The 22,343-nt window shown below is 41.9% G+C and overlaps 1 protein-coding gene across 9 annotated transcripts in view; it reads right to left on the reverse strand.

Moving 5' to 3' along the window:
• Positions 1–22,343, reverse strand: part of FHIT (fragile histidine triad diadenosine triphosphatase) — a 1,334,508-nt gene that overhangs the window by 247,943 nt on the left and 1,064,222 nt on the right. For all 9 annotated transcript variants that reach the window (XM_079795475.1, XM_079795474.1, XM_079795471.1 and 6 more), the window contains 2 exons: positions 8,045–8,190; positions 5,856–5,885 (listed from right to left, as the gene is read on the reverse strand). In XM_079795475.1, coding sequence (XP_079651601.1) covers positions 5,856–5,885; positions 8,045–8,190 — 176 coding nt within the window. The remainder of the gene's footprint in view (positions 1–5,855; positions 5,886–8,044; positions 8,191–22,343) is intronic.

The raw sequence follows: 22,343 nt of genomic DNA on the forward strand, positions 1-22,343 counted from the left end.
GTCCTCTCTATTCATCAAAATATTTTAATCGTGGTGACATTTCCCCTCTACCCTACTCCATCTTCAATATCCTCCCATGTCACCCACCTGCCTGTGAGCTTGAAAGAACAAGAAATTTAATAAATAGGGACAGGAGAATACCAAGGAGCTTGGTTAATCTTTCTTTCAGTGCTTTGACCCAAATGGCATCATGTAAATAAAAATTAACCAATTAGAAATGGAAAAATGCAATGAGTTAATAGCTATTTAGAAGAGGACTTGAGGGTTTAGTAGGAGAGAGAAATTTCCCATAGGAGACAAGAAGGCCATGGTCCCTGCTACTGGCTGGAGAGCCAGGGCCCAGGGGTTTTAACTCCAAGTCACCAGGAGGGGCGGGAGGGCTGGAGACATGTACTTGCCAGAGGGGGGTTGGGCTTAGAGGCGTCCCCCTCCCACATGTACACCCAAACCCCTAAGCACAGAAATTGTTTTTGATTTACCGAACTCAGGCAAATTGGATTCATTCTGCAAGCAGAGATGTAAATTGTAAGGCAATTCCACGACATAAAAGCTACTCCATCCTGAAGATACTAATTCTTCCCACAGTAAATCCATGCATTAGGTGTCAACTTAGGCAAGGCACTTTCATCGCGGCTTTAATCAAAGGAGAAAAGTTTTCTGACAAATTATTGCTCTCTTGAAATGTCTCTAGATGAAATTAATAAATAACAGTCAAGTGAAATCATTTTCATTCTTAAACTGTCGATTTCTCCTTTCTGTGCACACAGAATCTGTTTGGGTTGAAATCAAGCTGCTATTTGGAAATCCCTCCTCAACTTGTCACTTCTCTGGTAAGTGGCTTTGCACTGGAGGGACGTGGGTATGGGAGTCACTGAGAGGGTCTCTTACAATGCAGAGTCCTGCCTCCCACACCCCACCTACTGACTCAACTCTGCGCAGGGGGCAGGCAGGTTTCTGTTCTGTGAAAACCAAGTTCAAGTCATTGTGAAGTACTATTGGCTCAGAACCATGTCTTGCTCATTACTGGAGGCTAAAAATATCAGGATAGAGATTTTCCTCCCAATTAATAAGACAGATTTCTGAATGTTCAAGGGGTCACTTTATAGCAAGTTCAAACTAGATAATCAAATAGTGCAATTCATATGTTCAAAAGAAAGATTTCTCAAGAATTTAAGCTGAAAAGGCAATAAGTAATAGTGAGAGAATTCAGCGTGTAATAAGTAAATCAACTCATCAAGGCCACAAACAATCCCAATGCCAGGTACAGTCTCCTGAAGCCTAGCTTTCACCTAAGAGACTAAGGGTATGATTTTAATTAAGGAACTAAAGGCCAGATTACAATTAAGAAACATACATAAAGCCCCAGGGACAGTATATGGTAGGCTGTATCTGTTCACGTAGGTTTCTTCTCACCATCACTCAGTACAGTAAGTAGGGTTTCCCCCATTTGAGAAATGTGGAAATGCATGTTCAGAGGGGTTAAGCAACTGGCCCAAAGGCACACAGCTAGTAATTTAGTAGAACTAATATTGCTATGGAACCTCTGACTGACACCAAACTACATTAACTGCTGGACTTTATGAAGAATTAAAATGTTCTTTGTGTTCAGGAATTAAAATGATTACCACCCTGCCCAGTGTTGTTCAATGGTTAGAGTGTTGGCCTGAGCACCAAAGGGTCACTGGTTTGATTCCTAGTCAAGGGCTGAGTTTCGGGTTTGCTCCCCAGCCCTGGTTGGGGTGCGTGCAGGAGGCAATCAGTCAATGTGTCTCTATTACATCGATGTTTCTCTTTCTCTCCCTCCCCGCTTCTACTCTCTCTGAAAAGCAATGGAAACAATTTCTTCAGATGAGTATTAACAAAAAAAAAAAAAGAAAAGAAAAAGTGATTACCAAATCTCCATGTAGAAAATCTGTTCTAGGACCACAGAAACTTCTCAGTGAACGAAAGAGTTTAGTTTCTTTCTTTTGTTTGTTTGTTTTAATCACACTTCCTTAAAGAATCCTTTTCTTGTTCTTCCCTAAGCAATCTGAAAAGTAATTGCTAATATCTCAATGGTTATTAAGAAGCACTTCCCACTGCATTAATACCTTAAAATTAAATATCTAAGTGGAGGATTCAAGCACCATAAACACAGAAGAGTGTAAGCAAGCATAATCTATCAATAGCTCTTATGAGATTGTAGATTATCTTCTTGCCACAAATCTCTCTCTTTAATATACCCAAAACTCCCTCCCACTCAATTATTCTAAAAGATAGCTGACACTAAACTTACTCAGCAGCATCCCTGTTAGAGAGCTGAACATTGCCTTAAGGATCTGGCTAGCGGGAATCACATTTTGGAGTATGGTTTTGGTACTTGAATAGTGGAAATTTTGTTCTTTGTCAGTGACACCTTGGAACTCGGGATATTCTTGATGGAAATTCCAGGAAACTCAGACCCCTGACTGCAAACTGGAAGACAAGTACATATCATCTGCTACTTCATGCCATCTGAAGGTAGAAACAAGAGCATTGATCTGTTCTATCATGGGAAGTCCCATTATCATCTCCATCTCCTCCCCACTCCCCCAGGAGATCCAAAGTGAACAACCAACGACAAAATGCAGGTACTCAGGCAGCTCCCAGTCTGGAGGGACTGCAGGGACGACACGGGTACAGGGACAAAAACACAGATAAAAGTCAGTGGAGAATGCCTTGAAGGAAATCAAGTAAGGCAACAGACAGAGGAAGGAGTTTCGGGGTGATGGGGGGTGCTGCTTCCAATGGGAGGGGTGTCAGGGAAGGCTGATAAATGCAGCGATCACGGCTATGCATGAGTAAGGTGATATGGTGATATATGGCTGAGACCAGAAGAAAGAGGTTGTTTTTTCGACTCCAAGGGACACCCAAATCTCTGCAATAGTCGCCTGGCGGAGAGCAGAGCTCCGCTAGTTTTAACCTCAAAAGCAGAGTTAATAATCAATCAAGAAACAAGTGGTCACTTTTTTACCTCGATATTTCCCTCTCCCGCTACACCCTCGTTTCTTTGCAAAGCAAAATTTAAAGCCCCTGAAACAAAAACACTAAATTGCCTCTGTGTTCACGAGGCGATCTCCGTGGCACACAGGCGTTGACAGTAACAGCAGTAGCTTTGGGGAAGAGATCATTACTGGGCTTATGGCTATTACCACCCAGCATGAGACAGAAATGGTTTGGAGCCCTGGCATCACGCGGATACCAAGCAGCAGACGCAGAGGCGAGATGAGAGAAGGGTCACGGTGCTTTCCAGGGCAGGCTGGCAAATGCTGCCCGGCAACGCGCAACCGTGTGGATTTCAAACATGAAGGGCTCGGCCTTGAAGTGCAGTTTCCGAACTGGATGGCTGACTATGGAAGATGACTGGAGGGGCGGCCTGCTACAAGGCTGACTTCCACTGGTCAAGCTGATGTGGCCATCACCACCTACTGTGCATCTATGCTCTGAAAAGAATCATGGGTGTGCTCATGGACCATGAAGATCCCCAAGCCCCACCACAGATTCTAAACTAGTAGGTTTAGAATAAGTGCTGGGCATCAACTTTCTTTTAAAAACTAACACCAAAATCAATTTTCATGTAGTTGGTGTAAGAATTACACTTGGAAAAACATAGATTAGCCAACTTTAGAGATTCAGATTTGGTCTAAAAGGACAATTTTAAAACTCTGTCACCCACTGAGGTTTTTATATGTATGCATATAGTTGTTTACTTTTAACCATTTTATATTCCACAAAGAATTAGAAATGGTTTAGTATGTGCAGTAACTCATATAAGGAACATTCTGTGATCAGTTAGAAACAATTGAAAAATGTCCAAGACAATATAATCTACTGATTTTTTTAAAAGTAGAACTGTAAAAAAAATTAAGCTAAATAATAATGGTGGTGATGAGAACCATATTCCACATTTTATATATGGACACTACATGCCAAGAATTACTCTATCCTCACTGTTGAAGTTAACAAAACTACTTAAAAAACTTGGGCAGACATTTGGGACATCAGAAATCGTCACTATTGTAGTCAGAGGGCTTGCAAACATGGTAAGCCCAGGAGGCTTGTTTTGTTTGCTTGTTTGTTTGTTTGTTTGTTTTAAATATGTTTTATTATTTTTAATGGAGATATAATCCAAATACCATAAAATTCACCATGTGAAGGTGTACAATTTAGTATTTTTTAGAATGTTCTCAAAGTTGCACAGCCACCACCAATACCTAATTCCACCACATCTTCACCACTCCACAAAAACTCCTACCCACAAGCAGTCACTCCCCGACTCTCGCTCTGCAGCCCCTGGGAACCACTCATCTGCTTTCTGTCTCTACCCAGAGCCTGCTTGTACAGGAGCTAATTTTAATGTCCCCTTCAGAATTCTGAAATGAGATTTGGAGATCCTGTAGCCTATATGTTCATATACATATTGGATATGTTTAGTATGTGCATATTACCAATCTGTGCATTCCCCTGATTTGGTTTGTACTTTCTCCCATGCTACCAGCTGTGCCTCTATAGTGTCACTTTCAAGGGCTGAAGAAATTTCATCAAATACATATTGCATAATGCATCTAACTAATCTGGTGTTGCTGGGATTTACATTTGAATATTGCGTTCTTTACAAAAAGCTAGTAACCAGGTTTAGGCATGTGTGCTTTGCATTTTAAGCAGTTTCAAAAAGCAGCTGCTCCGATCATACTCTTTCTGTTTGCATCTGCACTATACAAGCCTGGCATGGTGTGGGCAGCGAGGTGGAAGGCTGGGAGTCCCCTCTGCCCTATCACACCACAGGTCTGGACAGTCAGGGAGCCAGCTCCCTTTTCTATCAAAAGGAGTCCGGTGACAGCCCCTATAGGACATTCCCTGCGCGAAAGTACTTCCTAGATATTCTATTTTAAAAGTTCCACAGTAGCCAAGTTAAACATGAAAGGCACATACAAACTAAGATCGAAAGAGAAATACGTTTATTTGGCATTGTTTGACCCAAGCATTACCTTACACACTGACAGCCAGGGTCAGAGCCCCAGATTCCTACTTTGCAAAGTATAACACTAGAACCCCAGCCCGATTAGCTTCTGATTTCTAGCACCAGAGTCGGGGGAGGGTGAGCCTTTTCTAAGACTTAGGCAGGGGACTAACTGCATAGGAATTTGCATTTGTATGAAGGGGCTGAAACCCAGCTTTGGCATCAGCAGGTGCTTCGTCTTTCACTTTCCTGGGGAAGCAGGGGATATCCTAACAAACTCTCCTTTCCTCTTCCTGCACTCTTAAAACCCCTCTTGGAGCTCCACTGACCCCATTAGGTTGGAATTTGGTATTGAGTACAAAGGGAGGAAAAGTACCTGTGTGGGCGGAGAGGACAGAGAGAAGCAGGGGCGAGGAGTGAAGGGACAACTTGGGGCTCCCACATCCCTGAGCCCTTCACTGGAGAACGCAGAGGCAACGCTGACTGTGTGGAAGCCCAAAGGGGTGTCAAAGATGCCCAGGCTCCTAGGGGACCCACAAATCCACACCCACCCAGTACATGTGCTCTTTCCTGGGCACGGCCACACATGAAGTCCTGTGACTGCAGTTTCTGATTTAAGACTCCTTGCTTTAGTTTCTGTTTTAGCATGTGCACAATAATGACTTTATTACAAAAGGTAAACGTCTTGTAAACTAATGGGAAACATATTGCTTGGCACAGTTTTTAATGTCAGGATTTATGTCCCTAACACGGAGGGTCCCTCTGACCTCGAAGATAACACAATGAAACAGCAATGTGCTGCCATGACTCAGTGTGAGTTTCTATTAGTTCTCATAATCGCCCCTTATTAATTTGTATGCATATAATAAGCACTCACCTTCACAGTCTGTCCGGCTTCGGGGCCATCCTACAAGGAAGGAAAAAACACAAGAGGTGAGAACAGAGCTGGTGTCTCCAGCTTATTCAGAAATATCCCCTGTTAATAATTTAGGTCCAATTTCATTGTGTGTTCATTTACATTATTCTCATGGGAACCATTTGCTTCAAATGTGTGGGACCAAGCAGTTCTCCATTTCTACCTGAGAGTAAGTCAGAAGTTATGTATAAAAATGACATAAATTATCCAGTGAGCCAACCCCTTGCTACTTTTCATGCTCTTGGCTATGGTTTCAGTTGCATTAAAGGAAAGCTGAAATGTTCAGGGAGGTGAAGTATCACATGTTTTGGTTATCTTTAAATCAGATGTAGTTTAATTAAGGTCTGACGACTTTAAATCTCTTCTCAGGAAATCTGCTATAAACATAATTCATTAAGCAAGAATATGGGCTGTCTCTTATGGGACTGGCATCCAGGAGCCTGCCCTCCCTGGCTGTTCTGACCTTGGGGGAGAGAGATGGGAGTGTTCATTGCAGCCGGGCCTTTTGCCCATTCTGGCTCCTTCTCTCCGCTTTCTGAAGCCCAACAAAAGTATTTGCTTAGTTGAAAATGAGCAACCTCACCCGGTCACCAGGCATCATACAAAGCCAAAGTGAGGGCTGAGCAGCTTTGGGGTTGCAGAAAAGCAATGTGTTTACAATCAGAAATTCAAACTGAACTAGAGCCTTGCAACTTTAGGCAAGTCTTTCTACCACTGTGACCTACACTAATGGGATGGGAAATCTTGCCCTGCGGTGGGGCCAGGCCTATATAACCTGTGGTTTTCACACTTGGAGTCACAACCCATCAGAAGGTCAGGAAGTCAACGGAATGGGTTGTCAACACTAAAAACAAAAGAAATCAGATAATAGAACAAAAACTATTAGAATGTATAGAATGGGTAAACATTGTCTTCTGAAATGCTGGGTTCCTATATGTATGCGCATGGGGGGCTATACATGATTATGAAATGAATATATATCTTACTGTGGGGTGAAGTTAAAAGAAGCTTGAAGGTACTCAAAGCACAAGTCAGTTCTGTATTTATGGAATTAACTGTGTAGTGAATCGTGTGAGATACCCAGTACTAGCCATTTTCTGTATGTGTGGATTTCCTGTTAGTATTTCATTAAACACTGGCAGCTGTCTTCCCAGGTGCTTTCATTTGGTCCTTCTGGAAACAAGATTTGCAGCACAAGTTTGATCAACCCACCCTGAGCCTAACTGTTTGAGGTTTGACATACAACACACACACACAGGAGTTTTACAGGGAAGTTTAAATACTATTAACACAGACACAGTGGCCAAAAAGAACTTTTTATGAGAAGCAGATGAGCATTTCTAGTCATAGCTTTTCATAACCTGAAAACCGTGACTTTCTTTATCTGTTCCATTTGGTAGAGAGCGGAGGAGGGCAGAGGAAGGATGTTAACTATTCAGTTCAGCTAAAGCGCCGAGTATAAGGTCTCATGTTGTGGAATAATCCATAATCCATTTTATTTCCCAAAGGCTTATTGTAGAGTCACCAACTTTCTAGGCTACAAGGACTTTAATATGTATTGATACCCACGGGGCACCGTTTGACAAGTGTTGACTTACTTCTGCCTAAGGGTCTCCAGGGATTGGGGGTCTCATTTCTTTACTAGGAGGCTGGCCACACAAACTATTCAATCCATGTAGAGTCTGACCAATCCATAATCAATCACTGAGACTTGACTTATGGACAGAGGAAAAGTCTGCTCTCTGCAGGCCAGGCACCACCACTTGCATATCTCAACTCGACTGGAAGTTGAGCAGAGCTAACCAGGCTGTGTTTAAAACACAGTCACCATGGAATGAAAATGACTCACTCAGCCCTAGCTCTAGTGAAAGGTATGGAATGCTGGAAAGCCCATTAAGTTACATGTCCGTTACGCCCACCTGTCTTGTAAGCAATGCTGCCACATTATCTCAGCTGATATTCCACAGTCTACCGTGGGGTCCATGGACAGTAGGGTGGTCCTGGATTAGTTCCATCCTTTTCTGCTATTATATGAGACATGAATAACCACAGCTGCCTTCCCAGTGGGGTGGCCAGTTCAAAGGGGGGCAAAGCCCAGTGCTAGGATTTGAAAAGGAAGAAAACTAATCTCTGAGCATCTCTTCACTCACCTGCATAGCAAAAGTAAGAGAAGTCCCCTGGAAATGCTTTTCCACCACCGTGCCGACCCTCTGGGTTGCCTGAAACAGATCAGCCACTTCATCGGGACGCAGATCTCGGAAGCGCTCCACTGGCCGAAGGGGACACACCAGGACATCTGCAGTGAGGTCTGTTAAGGGTCACTCTGCTTGCTTGGGAAAGTATTTTTACCAGAAAGTGTATGCCCACATTAGTACATCCCTTTTACCCATGACCTGAACTCTCAAAGACAAAAAAATCAAGAAACAAATATTTACCAACCACCAAACTCCACGGGGTTCAAAGAAGACTTACAAACTTGGATTATTGCACTTTGAAGAAGAAGCTGTGGTGAGCTGGAGAAAGTCTTAGAAGAGCAAGGAACATTAGTGTTTCAGAGAGACTCGAGTGCTGGCTGAGATAATTATGCCAAGAGGCAAGCTATCTTCTGGTCTATTATTTCCTGACCTTATTCTAAAGCTCTGGCTTCTTAAGCAGCTCAAGGCACTGGGCTGGAAAAGCAACTAGAATAGCCAGTTGGTGTCTCTAATAAGAGCATCATGATTAAAATTTTAATTTCAATATCTCTTTGAAGAAATATGTAATGAAAATACAATAGTAGTTTTATTTATTTTTTAAACCAATTTAGACATTCTGAAAACAGTGCATTTCACCTATAACCAATAGATGTGTCATGTGGTTGAACAATTTATGACAAGGATTCTGCAAACTGATTATTAAGAATTCAAGAAGGCAGTTAAAAGGCCCTAGCCAGTGTGGCTCAGTTGGTTGAGCAATGTCCCATGCACCAAGAGGTCACTGGTTCAATTCCCGGTTAGGGCACATGCTCCAGTTGTGGGCTAGATCCACAGTAGGGGGCATGAAGGAAGCAGTCGATTGATGCTTCTCTCTCCCTCTCCCTTTCTCTCTCTCTAAAATAATTTTTTAAAAAAGTATTGGGAAAAAAAGGCAGTTAAAGGTAAATCATTAATTTATGAAAAGGATTCCCTGCTCTTGCAGATACAAGTATCTTAATGCATTCTATAAGTTAGACAAATCAACATATTTACATTATTAGTCTGAACAAGCAACAAGATCTAGAGAAAAATTTTATATAAATTTAATCATTTGTTGATAGCAATTTAATATTCAATGTCACATCATTAATAAAACTTCAGTTACCTTTTGTATTTGAAATCATCATATATGTGTGGGTATATACATATATACACTTATGCACACATATGCATACATACATAAGTTATATTAACTTTTGCTCTGGCCTGGTGGCTTGGTTGGTTGGTAGCTTGGCCATCCCATACACCAAAAGGTTGTAGGTTTGATTCCTGGTCAGGGTGTGTAGGGGAGGCAATCTGTCATATTGATGTTTTTCTCCCTTTTTCTCTCCCTGCCTCCCTCCCTTCCTTCCTCTCTCTCAAAAATCAATAAAAACATATCTTCGGGTGAGGATTTGGGAAAAAAAGGTATATTAACTTTTGTTTAATTTTTAGCTACCAGCAGGAGGTAAAAAGCACTTTGGTGTTCTTTTCTGTTCCTTTTTTCCTTTTTTCTTGTTGTTTTAAGAGAACATGCTGCTGCCTGGAGCTAAGCAGCTAAAGGTCATAATAAAACCATAATTCTACAATCTCGCCAGAATCTCGAGCATTTTAGCCCATCACACCATTGATAGGACTCAGGCCCCAGGGGAAATGCAGTGAGCTCAGCCGGACAGGTTTGCTTTCCATAAGAGAAGAGGGGGAAAAAGAGGGAAAACTGATTAATTTTTCTCACAATCAGGAAGTTCATGTCAACAGTAAACTGGGAAAAGGAGCATTTGTTTAATCTGAGCTCATTTTTCAAGAGAGAAGGGAGGCCTTCACCCACAGGGCATCTGATACTTAAAAAGATAATTATCCTTCTTTGGCAGGGCTGTTTTATTATCATGGGTCAATGAACCGTTTAGAAATGAAGAATTTCCTTTCATTTCCTTTTAGCAGATCGCAAGTCTCCACTCCCCCTGAGCTGCTTTTCTTTGTTAAAAGAGACCTTTCCCCATCATCCTCCTTCTTGCATTAATTTACACCCACCCTGGGCCCTGACTTCACCAAACCACAGCAAGATGAGGACCCTGCAAGCGTCCAGCCATCATGATGGCCATGGTAGGCTGTCCACACAAAGAAACAGGGTGGGGAAGAAACAACATTTTATTTAAACAATTACTTACTGTGAAAACTGGTGGAATGAATCTGACAATCTTTATAACTTCAGTAATATCAATGACATCTGAAAGGGTTTTATCAGTGCCATAAAAAATCTTATCATATTAAATGTCCATTTTGTGAATCTGATGCTAAGGATTGGCTTGTCCAAATGTCTAATGATTTAAAATATTTATGGAACCAAATAAAAATGTCTGAATTTGTTAGATGTTTTATCCTGTGCAGTATATCCAACCACAGGGTAATCTACCACATACATTTATTATTTTAATTAAACATTAATAATAGTAATACAACATATCACAAAACAGTTAAACAGGCTAAACATATTCTCATCTAGGTGACTATTTTTCACCAGCCTATTTAGGCAACACTGCCCTGATATATACATACTCTGCAACGCAACCCTTTGTTAGTAAGTCATTTTATCTGCACATAACACACACACACACACACACACACACACACACATACACACACATTTCTATGCAAATAATAAGATAAACAAAGACCACTTTTCATATGGGTGAAATGTTCATATGGGTGATGGATGCTCATTTTTCTTTATTTTGTTAGAACTCAGAGGATGGCCAAAGAGGCATCTCAAGCTGGAAGTGGCCGCAAAGGTGGGCTGCCCACAATTCTAGAGGCAGTTGATGGGTCTGGAGCTACACAGGGTGAAGTTCTGGAGCTCTGGGCTGTGTGAGCAGTTGACCTGACCAGTAGCAGGTTGACTAGGCACACTCCCTGGGCCATTCTAGAGACTAATCAGAAAGTCAGGACCAACCACTGTCCTTCAGTTCCTAACAGGAGTGGAAACATCTGGCCTGCGGGCCATATAAAGCCCATAAATCATTTGGTCTGGCCCTGCCAAGGCATTAGGGATGAGTTCATTAAATGCTTGAACAAATATAGCAGGCTAATTGTTAAGTTGATAATTTTGTAAGGCCCGTGAATGAATGATGTTATAGATATTCAAATATCCAAACCTTGGCAGCAAAAAGGTTCCCCACCCCCACTTTAATGCCATAGCAGAAAAGAGCCTCTCCCTAAACCTCACCACAGGCCACATCCTGACTAATGCCCTCCTGCCCCCCACCGTCCCCTTTCCCACCCTCTCTCCTTCACACAGTACACCTGCCACGTTTGCTTTCTTTCTGTTCCTCAAACACAGTAAGCTCCTTCCCAGATATGCAGCCATTATCCTGGCTGTGTGTTCTTCCTGAAATTCACATGGTCGCTTCTTTCTTATTATTCAGATTCTGATGCCAATGCCACTCTCTCAATGGAATACTTAACTGCTGGGTGGTTTAAACTGTTTACTCACTCTTACATTACCCTATGTTAATCTTTCCTTGGCCTTTGCCACCACCTGGTAGTTTTCTTGGTCGGTTGCCACCTTCCCAGATGAGAAAATAAACTCGACAAGAGTGAAAACTTAAGTCTTATTTACTGATATTTCATCAGCGCCTATACCACCAGAGACATTTAATAAGTATTGCTGGAATGAATGAATAAATAATAAACCAGACCCCGATATCAGTCACCTTGGAGTACTAAAACCCCGAGGAAATTCACTTACTTTTCAATTATCTATACAAGATTGGGATAGTTTGCATGATTTTTTTTTTTTAATTCAAAGAGATTTATCCTTAATATCCAGCATAGTTAGAACTAATTTTGGATGAGAGCTAGGGAAATGTAAACTCATTTGTAATGTAAACTAATTTTCATATGAGCCCAAAGGAAATATAATTATGAAGGTAAAATCCTTTTTAAATATCCTTTTATAATTAGAAAGAAGTGGTTTCTAGAATATTCAGAATCTCAGATAAACTATGTATAGAAAAATACTGCTTTATACTACAAATAGGAAATGTAATTCATTTTACCATTCAGCAAACTGTGAGCACCAGTTAGCGTAGACACTATGTGAGGCTCCGGGATAGCAAAGGGGAGAAAGAAGCTGCTCCTGCCCTCCAGTCAGGAGGCACAGATGACGCATAGAAGCAGAGAAACCTGGGGCAACTTCATAAGGCAAGGGTTCCAGGGTAACCATGAGTAAACTCCGAATGGGATAGATCAGTCCATGGCTACCTGGACATATAAACGGGTTCCTAAAGGATTTAGAGCCGGTAAGCAAACTTTTTCTGCAAAGGACCAGGTGTAAATATTTAGGGTTTGGTGGGCCAGATGCCTAAGCAGCCACAGACAGTGCAAACACTAGTATGTGTGGTTATAAACAAAAGGAGGAGGCTGGCCAGATTTGGCCCATGGGCCTTAAAGGGTCAACTCCTGGTATAGGGGAGTCGAATTCGAAAGAGCTAACGAAGGGAAATGGGAAGTCCTGGGGGCCTATTCTTGTTTCCCTAAATTGGGGACTGTAATGCTAGCTTACTAGCATATTGGATAAAGATGAAAGTACCTCACAAAATGTAACTGTCCAAGAAAAATATCTGAGCATGGTAAAGCATATCTTTATTTGCAATCATCATATATGTGTGGGTATCTACATATGCACACTTATGCATACAAATGCATACACACATGACCTTCTACAATGCTTCTGAGACTTTCAAGAGCAATCACACACACACACACACACACACACACACACACACACACACACATGAGCAATCACAACCAGAAAACGTTACGGTATTGACACCATGAAATAAATCATGAGTATTTCTGCCCAACGCAAGCAAAAGCAGTTTCTGGCATCTCTAATTGGGAAAATGCAGCATATCCTCTGTAAACAAACGAGAACACCAAAGCCGTGTGCTATTTACACATTCATCTGAGAATAAAAGTACTTTCTCAAAATAAGTGTGTAGGCCTTAGAAGAAAACACCATATTGCTGGAAGATGGTAGGTATGTGCTACATGTTTCTCCTAGACAAACAATTCAGGGAAAGCAAATTATTTCTGAAGAATAGCAGACAGCGCTTATAATTCTACTACCACTGTTTATATGCCAATGATTTTAAGGTAAAATCACAGATGCAGTGTAATTTAATATGGAGACTCTTAGGCTTTGTTAATGGACAATTTTCATATCATACATAGGCTATAAGAACACACTTCCCCTGGGTTGCTTGAAATTAACACCTCTGAGGAGACTCTTTAGCTAACATGCAATGATAACCTTAAAGAAGTTAATCTATTTAAATGAATTTATTTTGTTAATCCTTACCCGAGGATTTTTTCTCCTATTTATTTTTAGAGAGAGTGGAAGGGAGGATTCACATATTAAATGAATTTAATATATGTTGATCCAGTACACCTCACACATGAAAACCTGTGAAAGAGATTAGCAAGTGGAATCTGGTCTCTCCCTACCATCTAACGTAGAGACAGCCACTTAGTAATAACATTTTGTAAAAGAAAAGAAAGATAATCGTTACAATTTAGTTCCTTTAGTCAACAGAGATTCCTTGAAGTAGAGAAAAGTCAAAGAAGACTTCTTACTGCAGATGAGAGCTAAAGAGGACTTTACAAACGGGGGAGTAATTCAAACAAGATTGACTGACTCATCCATCCATCCCACACTAAAGCCTCTCTCATCCATGGCTTGTACTACAATTGAGGATGCCAAGATGAATACAGCGGAGTAACTGACCTTGAAGAGTTCACACGCTAATGTCCCAAACTGTCATGCAGTGTAAACAGATCATTACAACACAGATGAGTGCCATTGATAGAAATCAGTACAGAATGTTGTGGGAGCACAGAGGAGGCAGCATCTAACTCTGCCCAGGGGTTAGATAAACTGTTCAGGATGGGCTTGCATTTCAATTTTCTAAAATCATCAACTATTTCTCCAAATTTGGACCAATTCAGTCCTTGAAAATGGTCTAATAACTTATGGTTAGTTGTCAGGCATTCCTCCTTTGACCAAAATCACTCTTTCATTTATATATGTACTTGCATTTACTTAATCTTTCCAACCAACCCATAAAACACTTTTATAATTCCTATTTTGCATTTGAGGAAATTGCAACTTATAGAAAACTAGAGGCCCGATACACAAAATTCGTGCATGGGGGAGGGGGGGTGTCCCTCAGCCCAGCCTGCACCCTCTCAAATCTGGGACCCCTGGCCTAAACAGGCAGTCGGACATCCCTCTCACAATCCAGGACTGCTGGCTCCCAACTGCTCGCCTACCTGCCTTCCTGATTGCCCCTAACTGCTTCTGCCTGCCAGCCTAATCACCCCCTAACCACTCCCCTGCCAGCCTGATTGATGCCTAATTGCTCCCCTGCCAGCCTAACTGCCCTCCCCTGCAGGCCTGGTCACCCCTAACTGCCCTCTCCTGCAGGCCTGGTCACCCCAAACTTCCCTCCTCTGCTGGCCTGGTTCCTCCCAACTGCCCTCCCCTGCTGGCCTGATTGTCCACAACTGACCTGCCCTGCTGGCCTGATCCCTCCCAACTGCCCTCCCCTCCTGGCCATCTTGTGGCGGCCATCTTGTGTCCACATGGGGGCAGCCATATTGTGTGTTGGAGTGATGGTCAATTTGCATATTACTCTTTTATTAGATAGGATAACAAACTTGTGCAAGACAGCATACACCCAATATGAGACGAACTCTAGACTTCAACCCAAGCCTGTCTGATTCCGAAGTCCACATTACCAACCACATCTCTATGATGCGTGCTTTTTATAACTCTCATGACCAGTCTCTGCTTACCCTCCTACTAAAAGTATGTCCTCCATTCCCAGAGTCCCTCTCTTCATGGAAGAGAATCAGGGATTTAATGACATTCAAAGATATTATGCAAAACTGCTAAAGTCTTCGAAACGCCTAGCCTTGAATGAAGAAAGCAGAGGCGACATGCAATCCCCCTGGTGGAAGAGGGCCGCAGTGCGGGGCAGAGAAGGTGGTGCATTTGCCCTCGTCCTAACAGGGACCTGTGAGTAAGCACATCAGAAATGAGAGAACTACCTTGCACCGGGAAATCAGCGGGAGGAAACAAGTCCAGGAATTTTGGCCCTTTTCCATCTTTGAGCTTGGGTTGCTTCAAGGTAACTTCAGCTACCCTGGGCTGCCAGACTCAAGTAAGGTTAGATATTACAATCGATGCCAACAGATTACACTGTCAGACACACTGAAAAATCCCTTTGCTTTTGGACAGTCTAATTATTGGGAGTCATTGACTTCCTCATAGCATCATTTATATCACCAAGGACTACTAGAAACCTGATAATGCCTTTTTCCCCTTCTCTTCCTCTCCACTTTCACCACCAAGCCAGAAGTGACTGTCTCTGTCCTTTTGGATGTAAACAGTGTTTTTTGCCACATGACAGTGTTGTGACAATAAGCCAGGCCCTGCAGTGAACTCTTGCTGACACACAGCTAACCCAGAATACACACAGTTAAAGAAAGAAATCAGATGGAATCTTTGCACTAGTCAAGTACCTAAAGTTGTTGTGGTAGATTACTTACAAACATTACTCCAAGAATCCTTCCCATCCTACATGCCCCTTTGCAAAGGGACTTTGCTCCTCTTTGCATTGAGAGGCAGAGTCTGTGTCCCCGCCCCTTGAATCTGGGCTGGCCTGTGACTTGCTTTGATCAGTGGGATGTGGTAGAAGTGTTGCTTGTAACTTTCCATGTTCAGGCATTATCAGAATTTGTATCTTCTGTTTTTCGTCCTCTTGGACCCTGAGATAAGCATGCTGTGAACAGCCCAGCTAGCCTGTTGGAGAATAAGAGTTACATGGAGGAGAACTGAGATCCCCCAGCTGATAGCCAGATGCTACCGTCAGGCCTTCCAAACCCAGGAGAGCCACGGACTGACTTCTGAGCTTCTGTGTCTATTACCTATTGCCACATACTGAACTACCCGGAAAACACAGGGGCTTAATGTAACCTCGATTTGTTTTCCTATCATGATTATGTGGGTAGTTTTTGCTGCTGGTCTCACCTGGGCTCACTTGTGCACCTGCTTTCAGTTGGCTCAGATGGGTGCTCTGGGCCTCTACTATCCATGCTCTTAAATTCCATCTCCTGATAGGAGGAGGGGAAATACCACATTGGAAAGAGTTATGAGCACTCACATTCATGTAGTATCGAGGGCCATTATTATAACAATCTACCAAAGTTGGTAATTCTGAAAGAAGTTCTGGGGATTTTGCAAATTAACAGGTGCCCAAGGTATCTTGCATGTCCTAGTGAGTGAATACAACCAAGGCATTTTAGAGCTGGGATGGATCTTAAGCATTATCTACTCTCGTAGTTTCTTTGTTGGGGAAAAAATGGGAGTTAGAAAAATTCATTGATTTGTTCAAAGTCACACAGTTAGGGACACAATTGGAATTGAAATTCATCTGTTTGGCTTCCCAAACCAAAGTTATTTTTATTACACGTCAGATGACAAAATGTTGCACCTCAGCCACATGTTCTAATGCTAAACCTCTGGCAGATAGCAACACTCAATGGCATAATTCTCTCTTTGATCCATAGAGACTCAGAATCCTTGTCAATCCTGACCTCTGAGCAGTCATCACCAATGGGCATGGAACACGAGATGGATGTGTCCCTTCTGTGGCTCCCATATAGCCTCATGAACCATGGAAACAATCGTAAAGGTTTGGTGGGTGAGGAACAAAGTGAGATTCTGTGAAAGTGAGACTCTGCCCAACTGCATCAAATGTTCGTTATGTTGCTACACTTTTTATTCAAAATAAATTTGACAAGTTCAAAACTTGCTCATCAAGGATAATAATTGATGATTAAAAATAATTGTATGAGCATTTCCATGACAAATATGAAATATTTAAGTACAGAGTCGTGACAGAGAAATGGAAATGTACTAATTTAGATGATTAATTCAAGAAGACAGCAGAATATTATTTTCAGACTTGCTCCCATTTATTTTTTAATTTATGATCTATTCTAGGGATTCTGATTGTAAAAGTCAATAAAATAAAGCAAACCATCAAAATATCATTGGTTTTGATGAGGCTGGTCAGCATATGAATATGGAGTAAGTCTGTATCAAATGACACGACAAAGGATTAGTCACTCTTCTAAACTAATAATAAAGAGTCTATATTCATTTCTACTGCAGATCAATAAGCAGTTCAGTGACATGCAAGGAACCTCTTTGCTTGCAGAGAGGACTTCTGCGGACCCTTGTAATGAATTATGAATTATTTGCTCTACTAAATAATCCCAGACCTACTATTTAAAGTAATTCTTAATGTCACTTCAAAAACAACAGGATGGGCTATGAGGTGTTTTTAAAGAGAAGATTCAATTTATTTAATGCCAATAGCACAGCTGTGGAGCTTTGTACCAAAATAGGTGGCATCTCAATAAATAATCTACTATTCATTAATGTAGGCACGTCTGTGAATTTTCTTATCAGAAAGGTAGAAATATTAACCCCCTAAATTAAGAAATACAATTCTGACCAAGCATCTTGCCAGTTTGGGCCACACCTTTCTTTACTGGATATTAACATAAGCATTTCAGTAACTCCGTGAAGATCATAAGATATGCATCAACCATAAGCATTAATGGCATGGATACAATTTTAAGCAAATTTGATTTTCAGAATGTGTTCAATTCCAGGACACATTAAGATAATGGTAGTACTCAGTTCCTACTTGGAGGCAAGCATGAATATCTACAAGAATTCCCATGTTTTGTCCTGGAGAACACTTTGGGCCAAAGATACAGTGAGCTGTCAATCACCCATGGGCACAGGAGCCAGGAATCCTGCTCTAGGCAGATCCGCCTTGAGCAATCCCAGAATCCCGGCACTGCACTGGCTGCTCAGAGGTGAGAGCCACATTCACAGGGAGAAGTAAACAGGCTGCTTTCAAAGAAAGGAAAAGAAAAAAGGAGCCGCAGTCTGGCGGCAGATTCTTTGGTTTAAATTTCACATGTGATTCTTGAATTCTTCAAGGCGAAGGAATCCTGTGTTGATTATCCTAAGAGAACTGGAATTGGCAAGAGTTATGCTTATATGAAACTAAACTTATGGGTAAAGTAAATAATATCAGAAGGGGAGAGAAAGAATATATATTTGTCCGCGGCCTATTATGCCCTTTAAAGTAGATAAAATCATGCCTGTTTCTCCACATTCAGAAGTTGAAACTGAACACGTGAAACTATATAACCAAGGTCACAGAGTTATAAAGTAAAAGTCCCAGCTAGGGCCATGTGGTAAAACTGTCTTCGCTGTTTCAATGCCTCCCACGCTCATAAAAGTCTTCATGTACCTACTGCAGTGATCGCTACAGTGACTCACCAGAATGCTGGGTCCATGAAATGTTATTAGACGCCACACAGGAAAACAACCTCCTGGTCAAAAAATCATGAAGAAACACTGAATGAAATGAAGTAAAATAAGTTTCTTTACGGCACTACTCATCCGTATACTTAATGTGCTAATGTTCATTCTGACTTGCCAAGAAGAAGAGACACTATGTAGCATTTCTCATATTTGGTCAAGAATAAAACTATTAGTATTATACTTGTTTCTTTCTCTGTAGAACATTGCACAGGACAAATACTTCAGGGGTGCTCACTGGGAATCCTGAGCATCACTTGCCTAAACATAGAGATACTGGAAGAAGGTTTCTGCTTTTTAAATAAAAAGGAAGCATCCTATTATATGAGCAAAGCAAGAGGGCATTCTAGTAAATGAACTATGCTGAGAAATTAAACATTGAAATGCATCAAATGGGATGTGGCGATCATTAGTGCTATTTGCCAACTACTTGAAGCTCTTGCCAAGTCCAGGCACGTGATAGAATTATGTGTCCTGGATCTTAGTGGTTGGGTGAGGCTGAAGGAATTCTGGCCGAGGATTTGTGAGCAAATGTGATATATGACACTTACGGACTAGAACACTTAACTGCCATGTGAGACCCCAAAGCCCTCTCTCCTTTTCCCCGGCACCAGCCTCGTTGGTTGTGCAGTGGGTACCACACCATCACTGCCGGTCGGCAGGGGCTCTCTCATCATTCGTCCTTACAGCAAAAGAGCAAGTTGGTTAAATAGGTTTCACCTCTTTTGCTAACTCCAGCTATCATGTAGTAGAAGCTTAGAGTGGTGTGTGGAAGAGGATTCAGAGGCCCTGGCAGAGATCAGGAGGGAAGAATGGAGGGGTTTATTAGTTTGTGTGGCCATGAGGTTGGGAAGAATGCCAGCATGCATACTAAGTATCTGCCATTTGTCAATTAAAAAGCAATAAAAATATTTTTCCAAGACTCCCTTCCCCCCTTTCTAATGCCATGGAAGTCGGGTCTAGGTCTTGAAAGGTCTCTGAGTAACCATTCTAAAAATCTAGTATTATTGCTATTGTCCTGGAGGTACAAAGAAACGTGTAATTTAAATAATTCTAGTTAGGAGAGTATTGAAAAAGGAAGTTCTGTCACTCATAAGGTGCAAACATGGGCGTGGGGACAGGCCAAATGACAATGCTGAAAGAGTGCTCCTCAGTGTTAAGTGTTGGAGGGATATTGCAAAGAAATGGAATAAAGTGCACTCAGCAGCCAAAAGAAATACTAGTATTTAAGGATCATCCCCAAAGAGAGATACTTTTTAAAATTACATATATACTCTGCTATGAGAATCACTTCAAAAACTCTGTGAAACGCTTTTTAGAGTACATCGGAAAGTAATATTAAAGATCTGCAATTTATTGGAGATCTGCTGGAAAACCACAAGTGAGATCGATCATTTACACCCTCCACACATGTACATTCTACCAGCACGTGAGCGAGGAGAGAGCACCCCGAGTGTCTATCCCACAGGGTGACTAGGCTGAAACCCACACTCACACGTGAACAGGGTCCTCCCAGGACAAGTTCCAGCCGTTCCCGGAAAGTCGGGATTCCAGCTGTGGGTTTATGCCACTGGAGAGCCACTGGAACGCCAATTTCCTTCAGAGGGTCAGTACAGCTGGCCAAGCCAATGAAGAAACCCACACTTCACAGACACCAGGTGAAGGCAAACACATGTGCGACAGAGAGACTCTTTTGTGGGAGAAAATAGAGAGGAAACGTGAGGCAGGAAACGGGAGAACGACATAAAAAGAATGCTTAGCAGGGAAAACATTCTTAGAAGACAGGAACGATTCCCTAGCAGACAGGTTCACTGGCATCCCCGGTCCATCCACAGTGTTTCCTACAGAGTAGGCCTTCAGGGAGTACTTGGCGAGAGAGTGATTGGCACATATGCCTCTTCACTGCTTAATCTGAGAAACAATTCTTTCTCGTAAGTAATCCTTCAAATGTTTCAGAAACTGTAGCTTCCGAGAGACCACTGGATCAGACCAGACTGCATTACATAAAAACCATTGAGGGAAATGCCTTTAACACTAAAACAAACAAATAAACAAAGAGCCCACCGAGTTCCTAATCCAAAAGAGACCCAGCTAAAGGCATAGAAAAAATAAATACATGAGGCCGTCCCTTCGCACATGGAAGGCAGTGCTTGCACTTCAAAGGAAAAGCATGTAGACCATCCCTTACTGAGCTCGGGCAGAGCAGAATATAACATTGTTCTCTGCTCTTTTAATAACAATGATAAATCTCTTCGGCGACAAATACAAATGTTGAGAGAAAAAGTATTTCAAAAAGGAGAAAGAAAGCCTTCATTATTCTAAGTTGGCATTCGCCCAGAGTCTGAATTAACCTTTTGCACTCGGATGTCGAGTGCAAATTACTCTTCGAAAGTATCAATAATTTGAAATATAAAAAAATCCAAATAAATAAGTTTGTATGAAAAGAGACTCCAGTTTTTTATTCTACTGCTGCACTTTGTAAAATCTGGGGTATTTAAAAAATTAAATCCCGAGTAGAATAAAGGAATCGAGAAAAAAGCAAGAGAGTGCAAAGGGTTAATCCCCTGCCCACTTCTCCCCAAATTCAGTCTTCCACGAGTTAGCGATCTAAAAGATATATTGTGAGAGTATTTTATAGTGAAAGATGTTCCAGTGATTAATGAATGAACTTCTCAATGAATTACTGAAGGAAGACCAGAAAGCCAAATTTGGGAGGAAAGGTAAAGGCAAAGCACTTTTTAGGACTTTGCATGTTTTCATGTGTTCATTAAGCATGTGTTGAGAGCCTCCTACCAGGGAGGTATTGCGTAAGATCCTGAGAGAGAGCACACACCAGCCACATGCATCCCCTCCCCTACAAAGGAGTACATTCTAGAGGGTGAACAGGCAAAGGGCAAGAAATAGGTCAAAATGTAGTCTCTACTGTGGAAGAGACAGGGCCGAGAAGAGAAAGCAAGACGCAATGGTACCAGGGGAAGAACATTCCAAGCCAATCTTGCTAAATGGGGAACAGGCTCGGCCTGTTTACCTGGGGTGTCGGGAAAAGCAGGCTGTGCACAGCCTTGGTTGGCGGTGTGGATTTAGTCTATGTGCATGTGGAAGCCGTGGGGCATGTCAGGCAGTGGAGAGTAGAGGAATATGACAGAACCCGAGTTCTCTTTTAGGAAGATCACTCAAAATGCTGTGTAGAAAATAATCAATCAAAGCAAGGATGAAAGTTTAAGACCACTGGGGACGTCTTTACCTGAGACTAATTGGAGATTCAAAACAGGCCTGGACTCCGGTGGTGGCAGTAGAGGTGCGGAGAATACAAGATGCATGTCTGAGGCAGGAGCGACAGGACTCACTGATGGGTGCAGGGCAAGGAAGAGAGGGTGAGCAAAGAGGATTCCAGGGCTCTGGCTTCAGAAGGTGGATAGAGAGTGATGTAATTTAGGAGATCAGGGGAAGGGGGAAGTGTCACGTGGCTCAAGAGACCTTTCCTTCTTGAATTTACAGATTTCCTAGAAGCTACTTAAGCATTTCCCTAACCTGGTGTAGGAATAGACTCAAGGCTTCTATGAATCTCCTGAAATTGTTTGCAAAATCGGATGTGAGTGTGTGTATACTGGTCTCTTTTGGTCTTCTGCTTGCAAAAAATTCTTAGTCTCCTGATTCCAATTAAGATAAGAATCACTGATTTAAATTAACAGAATTATTTGAAATTAGTCCCCAAGAGAATGATTAAAAACAAGCTCTCACTTTTATTCGCTTTAGCTTAGAATCTAA

The sequence above is a fragment of the Cnephaeus nilssonii genome (assembly GCF_951640355.1).
Source record: "Cnephaeus nilssonii genome assembly, chromosome: 17".
NCBI lineage: Eukaryota > Metazoa > Chordata > Mammalia > Chiroptera > Vespertilionidae > Cnephaeus > Cnephaeus nilssonii.